Below are 17,043 nucleotides of genomic sequence, written 5' to 3'. Positions count from 1 at the left end.
ACTTTCCCAAGTGTTAACAGGCAGGATGGTATGGAGGGGAGGGGAAGAGCAGCTTTGGTTCATTATCCTGATAAACATCCATCTTGAACTTAAATTTATTAATGTGTTTCTATTTATGATTTAAAAATTCCATGTCTACATTGCAAGCAGCAGCCCATAGTCCTGTTCGGTGAGTCAATAGCAGTGTGTTGGAGGCTCTTTAAGTCAACAAGTAACTTTTTTCTTAGCAGACTAGCTAGCAACTTAATTTGATGATAGGTGTTGCCTCGTTCTTAAATATCGTTTTAGTATGTAACATTTCCCATCTGCAGTTAATAGGTCCCGTAACTAAGCTTTGATTTGCTGCTTACATGAGGCAGTAGTTGGCACATATCAGTCGCTTTGGTGAGTGTGCTAGCTCCTTCCAGTTCATGGGGGGTTGTGGGGGAGGTTTGCAGGTGATGCGTAATACCTTTGATTACCTGGAGTAATCTGAGTTGCTCATTCGGAAAGTAGAAGTCAAGTGCATCAAGGTTTTTAAGCGGCATTTATTGATTGAAAATGTGTGGATAAGCTCTTGGTAGCATGGAACCCACATTATTTTTGTAATGGGCTTGAAATATATGAAGACTCCTTAAATCTTCTGCCATTTATGTTGTGTGTGCTTTTAACAACCACATTCAAATGGAGGTGAATTTTCAACATTTTACTGAAAAAAAAAACCTTAAAAATTTTTCCTTCAGCAGCCCTCCATAGTTTGACAAACTTTTGGAAAGAGAGAAACACATTACAGTGGTGTACGGTGAGCATTTATTACAGTTAATTGGCAATGCGATAAGACTGCACACGTGGCCTGAATATTGGTCACAATCACAACAAAGCTTAATCCAGCCCAGCAGATACAAATGAAAGTGTAAACTGTGAAGACATATATGTAGAAGTATGTATAAAAGTGACGTTGAAACAGCTTTTAAAAATACAGGGCCCACTGATGCCATTTTACTTCATTCAGCTAGCACTTTTACATGGAAGGTGGTGTTTGTTTTTATTTTTATAAGATCTCTCATAACTAGGCAGTGCCGTGGAAGAGCAGGAAGCTGCCCTAAGGTTTGTAGCACTTCTAAGTGGAGGGCAGCCACAGGGGAGAGCAAAATAAATTTGGCTGTAACAAGCATCCCAGAAGGAATATTCGTGCTTTAAACGGCTTAGCCAACACTTGGTGAAGAGAGGAACACGTTTTAGTCAGACGCTGTCATGAAGACGTCCTGGGAAGTCAACATTTCCATTTGATTTGGGGACATCAGAAACAATCCAACTAAGTGACTAGATGATTATGGCCACAAAGAGTTTTATCTCAGGAATCAAATGTTCCTTCACCTTAAAAATAACATGCTCACGATTATGAAACAATCTCCGTTGACCCCAGGTTTGGAATGCCTAAGAAATTATTTTTAGTGTAAAACAGCATAATTCCAATTTAGTCATATGTGTATTCATTCCCTTTAAGGTATGTAGTTTCCAATAAGGGTCTTTGGTATAAATTTCTTTTTGTTTCAACAGTTAAATTTTCATTCATTTGACACGTGATCTGTCAATTCCCTTTCTTCTCATATATACTGAAGTGCACACTAGTCTTCGGTTTCTTGTTTCCTTTGCCAAAGACTAAATAATAATAAATGTATATTGCCTGATTGTGTCATTTTCATATACATACATTATATTAAAACAGATCTATAAACCTTAAAATATCCAGGTACCTTTTTCTACATGATTCTAATTCATATTTAAGTCCCTTAAGTCATCAACTGATTAACCAAAGTTCCCTTTAAAAAAAATTGTGTAGGCCTGAATGAAGCAGCTGAGCAAAACAGTAATTAATACTGACAAGACGTCATCTTACACCATTAGCTAACATGGACATGAAGGCAGTGACCATCTACAGTGTGTGAAAATGCCACAAGAAGTCGTCAACAAGGGAGGAGAGTTATGTCAGTCCAATTTCTTCAAGAACACTACGTGGGGTTTCGGCTTCCTGTGGAGGGAAATGTGAGACTCTGGTAAGCAGATCCAGGGTGGCTTCGGAATGTGAAACTGACACAGAAGGACAAGCAAGATTTGGAAAACACAAGCCATTCAGTGGTACGAGCACATTCTACTACTAAGAGACCACAGGGTATTTTCAGCATGCATTAAATACCTATTGATTACCTACCAGTGGGCTGGGTGGGCATCGTTGCTGTAACACGAAAAGCAGCCAAACCCACTAGCAATTTGAGAAAGCATTACTACCGAATTATCTACAGGAAAGGTAAGTTATCTTAGTGTTAAAATTCAAAACCTCCCCTAAACAAAAAGCAGGAAAACCCCCGAGTTCTCCCAATTCTCCACATAATTTTGTTTTCCATGCTTTTTGGGGGGTATCACATGTATTTATAGAAATATCTTCCTCTGAGTTTTTACTCAGTTTTTGACGTTAACTGTCTCCAGCAGCTTCAGAAACTCACCTCCCCAGACCTCCCCAGGGCAACCAATGGCTTCGGTGGAGGAAACACAGAAATAATGCTCTGGGACAAAAGGCATTTTAGTCCTGTGTAACAACCAATACTCATTTTTAAACGTCAAAGGAAGACAAAGCGGGATATCTAGAAAAAAAATTACTTAAAAATTTCCCATGGTAGCCGATTTTGCACATCACAATAAAAAAGACCAAGTAGGTCAAATTTCTGGTACTAATGGCAACAATTTTGTAATTATAAGGCACAGTATATTTTAATGGAGGAAAACATTTTTAGTATCCAATAACTACTTACTTTTGCATCCTGATTGTGGTACAGCACAAAACAAGGAAAAGGGAAATTATATTAAACCATAAATACAAAAAATATACATACATTAGGTTTAATTGTATGTAAAGCATGACATGGAATAATCTTAAATAACTTACTCTATGGTCTGTTTCCTTATTTGGAAAACAAGGATCATAGTACTTACCTTCACATGTAAAGATTAGGAAGATAAAGCTTTTAATGCCCGACTCAGAAAGTGCTCAAAAATCTGTTAGCTGATAAGAGTTACAGTTGAAATCCAAATGAATGTATTTAGCATTTAGTACTAAATGAAGTACTATAAACCAGCTCTCTCTATAAAGTTCATATGATGGATGACCTTTTAGTATGTTTCCGTATTGATGAAAAAAGGGTAAAAATCAGCTTGAGTGAAAAAGGTTATTTTTCATGAAGTATTCTTGCCAAAATGGAACCTCAAAAAAAAAAAAAAAAAGGCAATGGCAAGGGGGAGAAAAGAGCTGTTAAAAATAAAGAAACATCAACCAGATACGATGTGAGCCTGGTTTGGAACCTGGTTCTAACAAACTGATTTTAAAAATACATTTTTCAATTAGGCAAAATTGATCCAAAAAGAAGGTATTAGGAATTGCTGGTAATCTGGGGTACCTCTCTCTTAGGGATACATACTTTAGTGTTAAAGGTGAAAAGATAGGATGTCTAGGGCTTGCTCTGAAATACTGGGGCAAAATGGGGTGGCGGTGGTCGATGACGTTAGGATCAGGAGTAGCGAGTGATGGTTAGTTGAAGCTGAGTGATGTGCACATGAGAGTTCCCAGTACCAATCTATTTGCGTGTCTCAGCTTTCATGGCAGTTTTTAAAGAAAGTCCAATGGAAATGATGTAACCCAAGAGTGATGTAAGCCAATCTCTTTCACTCATGTTTAGCCTTAAACGTTAAATGTACTGAAAGACATCTGAATCACATGCATATTAAATGAAGCCACTTAGAAATAATCATTTCCATAAAATATCGTACAACCTTTAATGTATTAAAAGGATGCCTACATCGAGTTCTATACAGCTAATATTCTTAGCTTACCCGTGTAAAAATGTCCCTCACCCTATTCCCTGGTCAGATTTCTCCGATGTGCTCACTGACTGCAATCTTATATAGCATCTCTCGAAAAGAACCATGTTGCCAATCAAATATGCATTATTTAAAATATCTGTCCTTTCTAAAAGGCCTAATTTCAAAGAATCGTTTACACATTTTATTCCTTTGAGATTTGTACAAGTAGCACATTAGGTTTTTTTTCCCAATTGCGTTTATAATATAAAATGTAATTTGCACATGTTCACACTAAAATTGTAGCTCAAAATTAGCCAGATTTTAAAACTATTACTAACAAGAGTCAAATTCACAGAAGCATAGAAAGTAAAATGGTGGTTACCAAGGGCTGAGGAGCAGGGGAAATGGGGAGTTGTTTATTGGGTATGGAGTTTCGGTTTTGCAAGATGAAAAAATTTCTGGAGACCTATCTGTTGCGTAACAATGTAAAGATGCTTAATGTAGACTACTGAACTGAACACTTAAAAATGGTTAAGCTGGTAAATACTGTTATGTGTTTTTGACCATGATTTTAAAAAATTTCCTGGAAAAACTAAATGTAAAATACATTAACGAAAGGGATGGAGAAGAAAAAAGTCATTCACATGAGACAAAGTACATGCAATATTTTTATTTTAGACATGCAAGGAAAGCTGTTTCAGAATTTACTAATTTAAAGCAAGCAGCTGTATACAGGTAACAAAAGAAGCAACATCTTGTTACAGCTCAGCACACTGCATCCAAAGCAAACAGGCATGAGACAATGCATATTTATGCAGCATTAAAACCAGATAATAAATTGCAGGGCAGGGGGAGGCATGGAGGGAAAAAATGGAAATGAAAAACCAACGTTTCCCAATGCTTTCAATGTACAATGCTACCATTTCTCATTTGATAGCCCATCAAGGGGCTTCAAATGTAATGCAGTACAGCAAGAATGGTTAAGAATGGAAGAACTGATCTGCATACCTGCCTAACACATTTTTATAGGTCTTCTTTCAGTGGTAAACCAGTTTGACCATCTTTTGAATTTATTGTTTAATGACAGATTACTTAACTCAGGCTTTAAACTCTCTAGATATAAACAATGAATTATCTTTTCCTTTTATAATATATGTTGCATGTTTTATTAAAAGTATACACAATAATGATCAATATTAAAGGTTTTAAATTCAGAAATATAAAACCATAGTTAACAAATCATTAAGTATTTTAAAAGACAATATATTATAAAACCATAACTAGTAAAATATAAGTATTTAAACTAAGCATTAGAACTCTTACTATATAAATGCAGTATTAATACTTTGAAAGGGTTACTATTGAATAATAGATATTGCAGATGAGATTTTCTGACATAGCTTTCTAGATAGTTCTTACAGGGATTATGTGATATTATATAGCACAAATGCAATTCAATAAATATGGCATTACAAATTTCTTAAAAACCGAATGTTTTACCTTAAATATAACAGTACAGGTCTTACTTTCTTGTATTCCAAAATACACTTTTATGTGATACATTAGAACACATTAGCTCACATAGACTGTAATATAGTCACACTAAATATAGTTTTATTTTTTTCTTTAACATCTGAAGATCAAACTATACTATATATTATCGCACTGCTTATTTAGACCTAGCATTTCAGCTGTATTTTCTTTGGTAAACACTGTAACAATTGCTAGGTTTTCCTCTTACAGGATTATCAGGTGGTGCGCAGATGATAACATGGATGTGTTTAAGATGAAATATTACTCAAAACATTCACAGGTCATATTTTTTCAAGAAGAAATCAAACCAGCTGCAAGCAGGAATAAGCTATATCAAGATCATATATAGAATGAAAATGAAACAGAATAGAGGAATAGGAACAGGAAAAAAATTACAATTGTAAAAGGTATTGGTTCTGAAATGTTCTATTATTATTACACAAGATAGTCACCAAGCTGAGGATATTTTCTTTCATAAGTATATCAGCTCTCTATTTCCTCTGTGAAATTCTGCACACACGATGAGGAGTCATTTAGTACACAGGGACATTAAAATATTCATGACGTGGCTACAAAAGAAATGCACATGTTCTTACACACAGTATACACGCTGACATAGACAATCAGATTTCTAGAATGTTTAGTGCACAGTAAACAAACGAAACTTAAAATTTTTGTTTTTGTTCTTTGGTTTATGGCTGAGTATTTAACTTCCGAACTGACCGGGAGTTCAGATTCAACTTTTATTAACTTTACTGTGTATAATGATCGTCGAAACGACCTACATCCTACAGAATCTTAAAGCACTGTATTTACTGATAATACACGTCATCTGGTCAACAGAGTTAACTGAAAATTCAACTAGAATGCTCCCTTCTCCCACCAGTGTTCAAGTTCATCAGGATTTTACTACACGAAGTAAAGGAATTTAATCCCTTAATGAAAAATCGTTACATCCTAAGGTGACCATAAACTCTTTCACAGATCCTAAAGGAAAATCCCAAGAAAAAGGGGAAAGTAGTCACCTATTTAGTATTTAGTAAGTAGCAATGAAAGTTTTTAAACTGTTCACTTAAGCTTAAAAAGAAATCCAAAGACTATGTCTCTGAGACTAAGGATATTACTTTTTAAATAATCCTTAAGATAGATTTTAAAGAACTCTCCAGATTTGTTAAGTGTCCAGAGATGGATTTCTAGGGACTCCAAGAACCCCCTGAAACTAGAGGCAAAATTATGTACTCATTTTCCTGAGGAACGGGCCCATAGCCCTTCAGACTCTCACAAAAGGGATTACATCTCCACCAAAAGGCTTGTGACTCAAAAGTTTTAAACCAGTTATTTGAGTGCTTTTAAAGTACCCTTATTTCAATATTTATTCAGCTTGACACTGAAATGGTAGGCTACACAGTCATGTAAACGATTCCAATAAAATATGTAACATCCCTTATATAATAACCATTAAATATAAAAGTATCTGAGGAGAAAAGCCAGTTAAACTTTAATCCTCGATAGTTCTTAAACAGTTTAAAGAGATAATTGCCTTTTTTCCCCCACTCAGAATATAGTGGAATGAAGCAGAAGTTAAAATAATATTAATAATAAATTGAACGCCCAAATGGTTCGTTTTCTTACACAAGCTCTCGTTTTTGTAGGGGAATTCTATATCTGTATCAATGGCATTAGTGAGTCACAGTATTTAATAATACTTTTTTGTCAATGAACCTCTTTCAATATTCTCTATGTAAAAAAATAAATGATGGATCATTACGAGAGCAAACTTCCATAAGAAAATATCAGTTAAATGAAATAATTGGGACTATTCTTTGGGATTTAATGTAATGAAACTTCAGATAACGCTAAAATATAAATTACAAACTTGACAAAATTATAGTTGCGAACTGAGTTATATATCCTACTACATTTTGTTGCATGTCAGTACTCCAGCACGTATTCTAGTATGCTTTCTTACACCCAATGAAACTCTTGCTGGGATATGCATTCTCTGTTTTCTGGAGAAAGAATAAGAAAAGTTTAAGTCTGTCAAAATACCTTTCATCTAAATAATACCAATTCTTTGAGTCTTTATATTATAGCTTTTAATCTTTTTTCTCTCTGAAATTTATAGCACACCATGTAAAAACCAACCATGGAGAGCTTATGTCCATTAAAAGAAAAAGTAGTTCCCCATATAGGGCTGAGTACACAGCCATTCCTCCCCAGAGGAGAGTTACAATGAACAAGTAATTCTTTAGGAAAACTTCTCAAAGGTGAAAGACCTTTTACTACATTTAGGAAAGGAAAGGGTTGATGAAAAACCAAACTATTCTTTATAGCCAATGATCCAGATTACTGTACTTAAGAAATTAGCATTCATCAATTGTGAAGAATAATCTTCATAGGGAGAAAACCCTCTTTATTGGGAAAACATCGTTCGAGAAGAAAAGAAAACGTAAAATGCACAAAAATAAATATTCTTTTACCACTAAGTTGCTATAACATGTTTTAAATAACTTCTCAGTTTTGACTGTTAGGGTCTGAAAAAGTTATGCTATAAATAAATGCCTTAATGACCACTTAACATTTAAGGTTGATTTTTAACTAAATGATAGATAATGCCCATAATTAACCAAGTTATTTTTTTCTTATATACAAAGAAACTATTATGATGGATTAAATATAACTCCAGTATTCCGGGTCCTCGTACCACCAGTACATTGTATGGGTCATGGAATAATTATATTAAGAATAGGAGAGGGTGAGAGTAAAGTCTGTCATAACACACAAGGGGCCCTGTGCAGAACTAGACCTACTACCTTCTACCCAGCAAGCTGAGTTTCTTAATACACTAAAACGTCAGTGATTTAGATTATGTGGGAATAAAACCAGAATGAAAATAGGGGGGAAAAAAAAAGTTTAATCCAGTTGTGTTACACAAATACAAACCACAAGCTGCCCTTAGTACAGATTCTTTGGAGATCTATTTTTTGAATAAAGATTAGGCATTATTTTCTATCCGAAATGGGCCTTCAATCCTGGCCAATCCTTTTGCTCATCACTGATTTGCTCCCCATTAAGTCTATTCCAAACCCTTAACATTTTCAAGTTTTCTGCTTCCTCTCTTTTTCCCAGCAGCTCTCCACTAGAGCTTTTCAAAGCCAAGAAATGACAACATTCTCAATTTCGCTCACCCAACTAACGAGGAAAAAAATCTACCGCTTTACCTCATTATCTCCAAGACAATGCTTTATTCCATTCAGACTCTCCCAATTGACTTTTTCTCTCTACTCTATTCCTATTTTCCATCACTGTCTGCATTAGCTCCTTCTCAATATACATGCATGTTCGACTTTCCTCCATACTAAGAATAATCTCCCCCACCCCACCACAAAAAGGACCAGATATAGTGGGAAATGTAGGATAACAAACAGCAGAGAAAAATTAAGTTACACCTGTTCTCAAAACCACCTATGTTCGTTCCTAAGACAAACCCCATTACCTTAAAAATTCCCAGACATTCACCATACTAGGCTGATGACTCAAAGTAAAGCGACCTGAGAAAACTAATGGAAATTGGTAAGCTAGCAATTACCTGAAGGCTAATTTAGTCTTGAGATGAGAAATGCTTAAGTAAACTAGTGGTATTAGATCCAAAACTGAGAACCTAGTCTGATTTTCTAGTACACAATGTAGTCAGAGAAAATAATTTACATTTAATGAAAAATAAATATATAAGTGTAAGTTGAAGTTAGAGCTCTACTCCAGTTTTTCTTGTAAAGGGGCTTCATTTATTCCTTGCACTATGAAGTAGTGTCTTTTGTCCTTCACGTTCTAGAATACAGTGGTCCTTTTGACTGCTCCTCACTAAATTCTCTGGCAAAGTCCTTACTGTCAACTCCAGAACCATATTCCTTGTGCTGAAGACCAAAGAGCCAGAGATTATCCAAACTAACAAAGACCTAGTTTTAGCAATGAATACAAAGAAAAGAACTGAAAGCACTTTATAAGGTAACTTTTAGATGATAGGGTGTCACTCTTATTTCACAAGAAATTGTGAGGAACTAGGAAAGCTAAGTGATTTTTTTTTTTTTTAACATTAAGTTAGCAATGAGCGGCAATAGCAATATGGTTGCTCCAGAAGGTTAGTATCTAAAATAGGAGCACACAAGTGCTTCACTTTATGGACTGAAACTTTCTTAGCAAATTCTATTCTAGTTTTGCCTAACTGAGCAACACAATGTATACTCCTCCATTCACACAGCAGCACTTCGTCATTCTTTTAAAAAATTACAAATTAAGAACTCTACATAAAAATACTTATAAAATACGTGTTTGTTTTACACTTCTGAAAAAGAGGGGTACTCAGACATTTTTCGGAGGTAATACCATTAAGTTACTGTGCTGCTCTAAAATCTTTTCTCACTTGATATACCTGGAGTATCTTCTCTATATCATTACACAGAAATCAATCTCATTTCTTTTATAGGTAACAGTTTCATGCACGGCCATACTGTAATTTCCTTAACCTATTTCCCATTGACAGATGTTTGTGTACATTCCAATGGCTTGATATTATACTGAGCATGTGCCTTGGTGAATTTGTATATTTTTGTTGCATAAAACTCCTTGAAGTGCAACTCATGGGTCAAAGGTGTACATATTTAACCATTAATAGATATCACCAAAGTAATCCTCCAAAACGGAATACAAGTGCTCACAGTAGCAAACAAGAGGGTCACTCTCATCTTTGCCAATCCAAAAAACAAACCAAAAGGTCTAATCGATATTTTAATTTACACTCTTGGTAAAAGAACTATTTGTTTCTTTTTTCATCTGTGAATTATTTACTCGCATCTACTAAATTGTGCTACTGATACTTCTATTATATTTGTTTTATAAATTTGTCTTAAAATGATGGGGATAACTTAACCACATCTTAATAAACCCTGTTCTAAAAACCCATTAGTGATAAATTACTTTCTCTGGCAGTTAATTGTACTTTTTAAATTAAAAAAGCAGAATAATTAGCAAATGTAACTTTTAGACTGTAAAGAAAGTTTTAAGCATACTTTAGGGTCATTGCATAATATTTGCCTTGATATTCTATTTGGATTATAACTTGAAATGCCCTAAATTTAATCAGGATTTTCCAAACATAAAAGATTTCTTGGAATCACTGAATTTCAAATATTCGAACTCTAAATATCTTTACTAAGTAAATTATTTATGGCTAATTGGGTAGAACCTCCCCCCTCCTCCAAGTCTATATGCAATAAAAGTCTATATATGCAAAATTCTGGTCATTTAAACTAGTCCTCCTTTAAGAAATTACCAAATCTCTAAGGTGGATGGGGAAATGAGCAGAAAATTCAAAAGTTTTCTAACTGCCTGCAGGATATATTCAATTGTTTCCGGGTAAAAACTCAATTACCTTAACAGACATTAACAGATTCCGTAATTGAGGAAATTAAATTACATAGTGACATCCCAAAAGCTTTGCTGTGGGTTAGGTGCTAAAGTCAACCATAGATTATCTCCCCAGGCACTGGTTACTGAGTAAAATTTCGGTGAATCAGAGGTGATTTTTACGGCTATTTACGTGCTCTCAAGCACATTTACCCTCCTTTCATAATTCTTTTTTTCTCTTTTTTCCCCTCCTACCTTTGATTCATTTCAGCTAGCCATTTTATACTCCAGACTATATATTACATTAAAAAGATGTAGCAATCTTTAATGTAAATGAAATCTATAAATGGAATCTTTACATATTCCATGTTAACTTACACCAAGATTGCTCTACCTCAGCACTACTGACACTTGAGGCAGGATCATTCCTTGTTCTGGGAGGGATGTCCTGGTCACTGTTGGATGTTTAGCGGCATCTTTGGTGGTCTTAACCTACTAGATACCAGTAGCTCCACCCCGCCAGCTGTGATAATCAAAACTGTGTCCAAACATTCCCAATGTCCCCTGGAGAGGCACAAATACTCCCCGACCCCAGTTGGAAACCACTGAGTTAATCTAATTGTCTCTGGTTGGTGCGTAAGATTATGTTCTACTGTGCTTTGCCTGTATTTGTTAATGTTTCTATAACTGGAATTTTTATTTAAAAAAAAAAAAAGGCAACAGAGGACACAATAAAAGAAAATAATGTGTCCATAGAGAAAAAAGAACTCAAATCCTGAAATTTTTCATAAAGTACATTTTAAAGAAAAAAAAAATCACTGACAGCTAGTAATATGCTCTCTGCAGGTCCTAATCCTAGGGCTCATGCAATCAATTTAGTAATGAGCATTGAAAAGTGGAACAGAACAAAATGTGAGATTGCAAAAATAAGTAAGAGTATTACTTAACAAAAATGTTTTTGGTTTATGTGAATGTAACTATTGTGATATAAAAATGTATTTATTTCTGTGGGTTTTTGTCAAATACTTTTGAAAATCAGATTTACAGTTACTATTTTAAGTTATTCCAACTTTTCATTATTACAAATAGCCCAGAGTAGCAAGAGATGGTTTAAAATGAGTTAAAATCAAACAGCAGGAGGGAATTCTCCAAATTCTGAAAATCAGACAAATAAAAACAGCTCAAAAAAACACATAAATATACAGCAAAATGATTACAACCTGAAAACCAGTGACCAAAGATATTGCCCTGTTTCTTATTAAAAGTAAAGTGAAAGGCAAGATTTGTTCTCTCTTCTGTTTTTTTTCTGTATCCTCCTTTCTGTATTTACCATTTTGAGCATTAATGTAACTAAACCTCACTTACCCAAAATTTGTTCTAGCAGACCCCAATCAAGCTTAACTATAAAAAATGAAAATATGCCGGCATAAAAGACTACAGCCTTGTCAACTTTTAACCCAATTTAAAAGAAAAAGATTTAGGCTTAAAGGTTTTTAACATAAACACTGGTAATTACAAAGGAATTACAGGAATTTGTCTAAGAGGGCTTATTTCAAAATGCTTTTTCCTGTTAAATAATACTATTGTATATATTTGAAAGCATCTGTTTTAAAACAATGTAAGTAATTCTTCAGTTTGACTACCATGCCTAAGTATTCTAAATTGGCAAGATTTTAATTTAAAAAATCCCCAAAACTTCATATTAAAAGGCATTAAATACTTCAAGTATTTATTTACTTAAAATAATTTTAAGTTACAAAAGATTTATTCACCTTTTCTCGAGTCTTACCTTTCCATTTTTATGCAGTCCAACAGACTTATAAATTAATAATTCCACAAAGATGTTGCATAGTATTAAGATATATCATGCAATCCCAGCACTAAAACAAATCAATTTTAGAAGCACTAATTCTTCAAAGAGCACCACCACTTTCTAGACGAGGCAGATCAACAACTGCAAATCCAGTAAAATTGTTCATAAAGTGGATCATCTCCAAGTAGAAGCAAATTCATGAGTGTAACGCTTGCTATTGGTACTTCATTTATTTTTCATTTCTCAGGTTACTTTAGTGAGAAACAATACCAACAGCAAACAAAGCTCAAAAGGAAACCCCCAACAAATTTCAAAAATGATGCTGTTAGTAGTTAGTATAAAAGAAAGGTTGACACATCTCAAAGCATCGATCAACACCATCATGCACCTACTGCTGAGGGTTAAAGCCCAGTATTTAACTATTTGATCTCCATGGATCAAGCAAGGACTTGCTATCATCTCACGTGCAACAGTCCATTTTATCCATGCCACAAAAATGGTAAATTTAGTAGTTACCAATAAATAAGTTGGGGGTCAAAGGGACTAAAGCCTTAGATGGCTCTTTATCATAAGATATCCTCAGACAAACCTCCCCATTCTTCATTCTGGCTCTATAAAATTAAGGAGCAGAGAAAAACTGTTAATTGCCTGACTTTACAAAGAAAATGAACTCTACATTTCCTTTGTCATTGTATGTATGTTTATAAAATAAATCCAACTGTACCACTCCCTGTCATACCCTCCCCCCTAAAAAATCTAACTTAAAATAGGTATTTAATTGGTGGTGGGGGAAAATGTTCCGAGTACCGCTATGAATGTCAATTTAGTAATCTCAGCATGTTGCACTTTAATAATTTAAGAATCAAGTTAAGTACCAGTGGCATGTTAAGGAAACATGTTTTAAATTCCAACCGTCAAACATTAAAGATTGGATAATGGACCAATTTTTCTGGGCTTTTTTACCCCCAAATCTAATTATATATTCAAACAACCAAATACCAAAAGGAATTTGATTTCGGTCTAGAAATGTCAAAACTGAAACCCTGGTTTACCAAAGCATTAAATAAAATAAAAAAGATATCTTTGCTATTTAATCACAATGTCTGATATTTTAGCAATTATTATTCAGGTATACATTTATGTTACAGTCCTTTTACTAACTATAATATGCTAATAAAAAATCTACTTTATCCATTGTCTGCCCTGTTTGCCTATAAAATGAAGGACTACCTAAACAAATTACATGATGTTTATACAACTTGATTAAAAGGCAAATTTTAAAGAAATTTTTCTTAAGAAAATTCTTAAAGGTAAAAATGTGTATTTCACAAATATAAAAAGGACTAAAATCAAAATCATTTTGTGATTTGCATATATCTTTAAGCCAACAGATATTTTCATTATAAATTCAAAGCCATCTTTGGTATTTAGAAATAATTAATTCAAGTAAAAGACCTGAAACCAAATAGAAAAATCACAGTACACTTAACCCTTGAACAACACAGTGTGGGGTACTGACACCGTGCAGTTGAAAAACCAAGTATAACTTCTGACCCCCTCAAAATTTAATTTGTCCCTCAGTATCCTCAAGGGATTGGTTCCAAGACCCCTTGCAGATACCAAAATTCGAGAATGCTCAAGTTCTCTATATAAAACAGTGTAGATTAATTCGTACAGTCAGCCCTCCGCATGCACTGACTTCCAACAACAGCAGATCGAAAAAAATATGGGCATTTACTGTAAAAATCCGAGTGTAAGTAGATGTGCACAGTTCAAAACCATGTTGTTCAAGGGGCAACTGTACTTGAAAAACTAGATAAAAATCAAATAATTAGGACTTTCACAAATTTAAGGTTGCATTTAGATAAGCATTTTTACAGCTATACTTAAAATTTTGTGAGCAAAATAATTTTGTGACACAGACTGAGTGAATCCTATATCCCGAATTATAAGACCAAAAAAGCTACTATAGAGCCAGGTGTTTTGATAAATCCAACGAGAACTGGATTTTAAAATATATCTATATAACCAACTTTAAAATTCCAACTACTGATAATTTGGACAATGAAAATTTCCAGTTAAAAAAATAAAGATGGCATCAGCCTTAGGAAACTACATTGTTCAATGCAGGAAAACCTCCAGGAGAATGATGAATTTTCTTACTATATTACTGAGAAACACAAAAGCTCGTATCTAAAACAGAATGTTTAAAATATACATACCAAGACAATATACGACAGAGCACAGCAGTTAAGATTTTACACAGCTCTGGAGTCTCGATCTGGGTCTGGAATCCTGGTTTTGCCAAATGCTACCTAGGACCAGTCACTGGAACCTCACCGAGCCCCTACTTCATTTGTTAAACAGGCTCTCCTGACTCTTAGGGCATCCTGAGGATTAGCACAGGATGCCTCATATCTAAGTGCTCAATGAGCATTAGCTATCATCAAAGTTTTTTGTTGTCATGGTGTCCAACAAAAACTTTTTTTTAGCTGCTTGCAGAATGCTTTCTCTCATCTTATTACACCATCTATTATATGAACAAAATATTTAAATATTCCCCCAGAGATGTAAACACATATCAACATATGAATGAATCCATTTTAGGAAACAAGCACCTTGTCATCCCTAGATTTCTTACGACAGTATGTTGGTGAATAACCTGAGTAACAAGTTACCCTGTTAACATGAAGCCTTACTATCCCATACGGACTGTAGCTTGGCTTCATAAAGGCCTTAACCTGCAATGTATTATAACTCATTCGAAATTCAGAATGGACTAGCCACCTTCTGCCTTCTCAAGACCTGAATGGCTAAATGATATGAAAAATTGTTCGTTCATACCACTGAATAGAAAATGTCTTAATGTACTATCACTTTGGTTTATGTACAAAACAATGTAAAGGTAGTAGCAGATGAGAGATAGTGCCAAAGCTCTCTTCTAAAGACTAGGAACTAATTAACAGCAGTCAATTTTTTTAACTAGTGTGAGACGGGAGAATTTTACATGGGACCATAGACATCCTGTGATCCTCTCTCCATTTCTACTTTCCCCAATTAAAGATATAAAAATACTACTTTAAAAAGGGAGACATTACTTACTATTAAAAACTTCAATAGGGGAGATATACTCCCCTCCACACGCAAATAAATGTGGACCTTTTTTACCTAACTTTTTTACCTCCTAGTACATTAAATACAATATATGCCACAAAGTAAACTTAGCATATCTGTCATATTGTCAAGTCCAGCAATCTCCCAGTAGAGTTTAAAAGACAATCCAGACACAAGGAGATATCAGTACTCTCCAGAAAAAAACATTAAAATTAAAAGCTGAACTTCAGTCAGTAACTTTAATCAAGAAATGATGAACAACTTGGAGGAAATACCGGGATCTTACAGAATAGTCCACAATAATGAAATATAAAACTGATGAAGGGAAGTGACAAATATGAAAAATTCCCAATTCCTGATCCCGGTTTTGACCTAATTTTTAGAAAAGTCTGATTAGTAAACAGCAAACCAAGGAGGTGCTCGCTTTAAAATCAATTTTGTAAGAGTAGACTATGAGCTTGTAGTTAACATACCTGATGTTAAAAAAATTCTCCCGTGACATGTGTGCAATCAATAAACAACCACGGCTAACTGTACACACATGGAAAAGGGGCTGTGCTCATCTCACTACTGAACAGTAAATGGAATCAGGGCAGCCAACAAAATCTTTCACTTTTGTAAGAACCTTAACCACTGTCTTGGTAATTCAAGACCATTAAATGTACAATGCATTGTCTCATATTTAATATGTCTGTATGTCCCAGATGATGTCATCTCAAATGAACAATCCCCACAACTGTCCCAGGCAGTGACTGAAGCAGAGGGATTCTGAAGAGCCCCCCCTCTCCCTGAAGAGGCCAACAATTAAGTTATAAAGGAGAAAAAGATCTACTTTTCTTCTCTTAGTTCACATTTCTGTTATAACAGAAATGCTAAAAAAAAAAAAAAAGGCTTTAAACACAACAAATAAACAAAACAGAAAAAGATAAAGCTTTCTTTAATAAGAGTCAATTACCTTAATGAAAACATACTATATTTTTCATATTGACTACTCCATTCTTCTCATGCTATAAACTTTCTGTTTGATTAAAGCCACAATTATTGCTAAAGCATAATTCAACTTGGTACCTGAATTAAGGTTATCATTAAGTTTTCAGAAAAAGGGAGCCTTAGCTAAGAAATTTTAAACTTCAGAAATTAAAGGTATAGAAGCATCAGAGATACAATTAACCCAGAAATATAGAAATTAGAAAGGGAAGGAGGTTTATTGATGGCTCTGGTGATTATCAAGGCAAGATAAGAATGTAGTCACTGGACAGAACATGGTTTGCTATCTAAGAAGAGCTAAGATAAGTACAAATACTTTTTAGTTTTCCTAACACAAAACTAGAGTTCAATTATATATA

The 17,043-nt window shown here is 34.3% G+C and overlaps 1 protein-coding gene across 6 annotated transcripts in view; it reads right to left on the bottom strand.

The window, feature by feature from the left end:
• Positions 1 to 507: 507 nt before the first annotated feature.
• The window catches only part of AP1S2 (adaptor related protein complex 1 subunit sigma 2), a 26,036-nt gene continuing 9,500 nt past the window's right edge, over positions 508 to 17,043 (bottom strand). The window contains exons 5-7 of one of the 6 annotated variants that reach the window (XR_003046217.1): positions 13,100 to 13,194; positions 2,790 to 2,798; positions 508 to 2,011 (exon numbers count right to left, since the gene is read on the bottom strand). Coding sequence is in view for 5 of the 6 variants with exons in the window: in XM_015589157.2 (XP_015444643.1) it covers positions 1,964 to 2,011; positions 2,790 to 2,798 (57 nt within the window). In the remaining variant the exon portion in view is untranslated. Of the gene's footprint in view, positions 2,012 to 2,789; positions 2,799 to 4,488; positions 7,377 to 9,403; positions 13,195 to 17,043 lie in introns of those variants that run through there. The other 5 variants (XM_015589157.2, XM_006911643.3, XM_006911642.3 and 2 more) reach the window with 5 other exon arrangements.

Source organism: Pteropus alecto, unplaced genomic scaffold, assembly GCF_000325575.1.
Source record: "Pteropus alecto unplaced genomic scaffold, ASM32557v1 scaffold23, whole genome shotgun sequence".
Classification (NCBI taxonomy): domain Eukaryota; kingdom Metazoa; phylum Chordata; class Mammalia; order Chiroptera; family Pteropodidae; genus Pteropus; species Pteropus alecto.
This window is presented reverse-complemented; position numbering and strand designations above follow the sequence as displayed.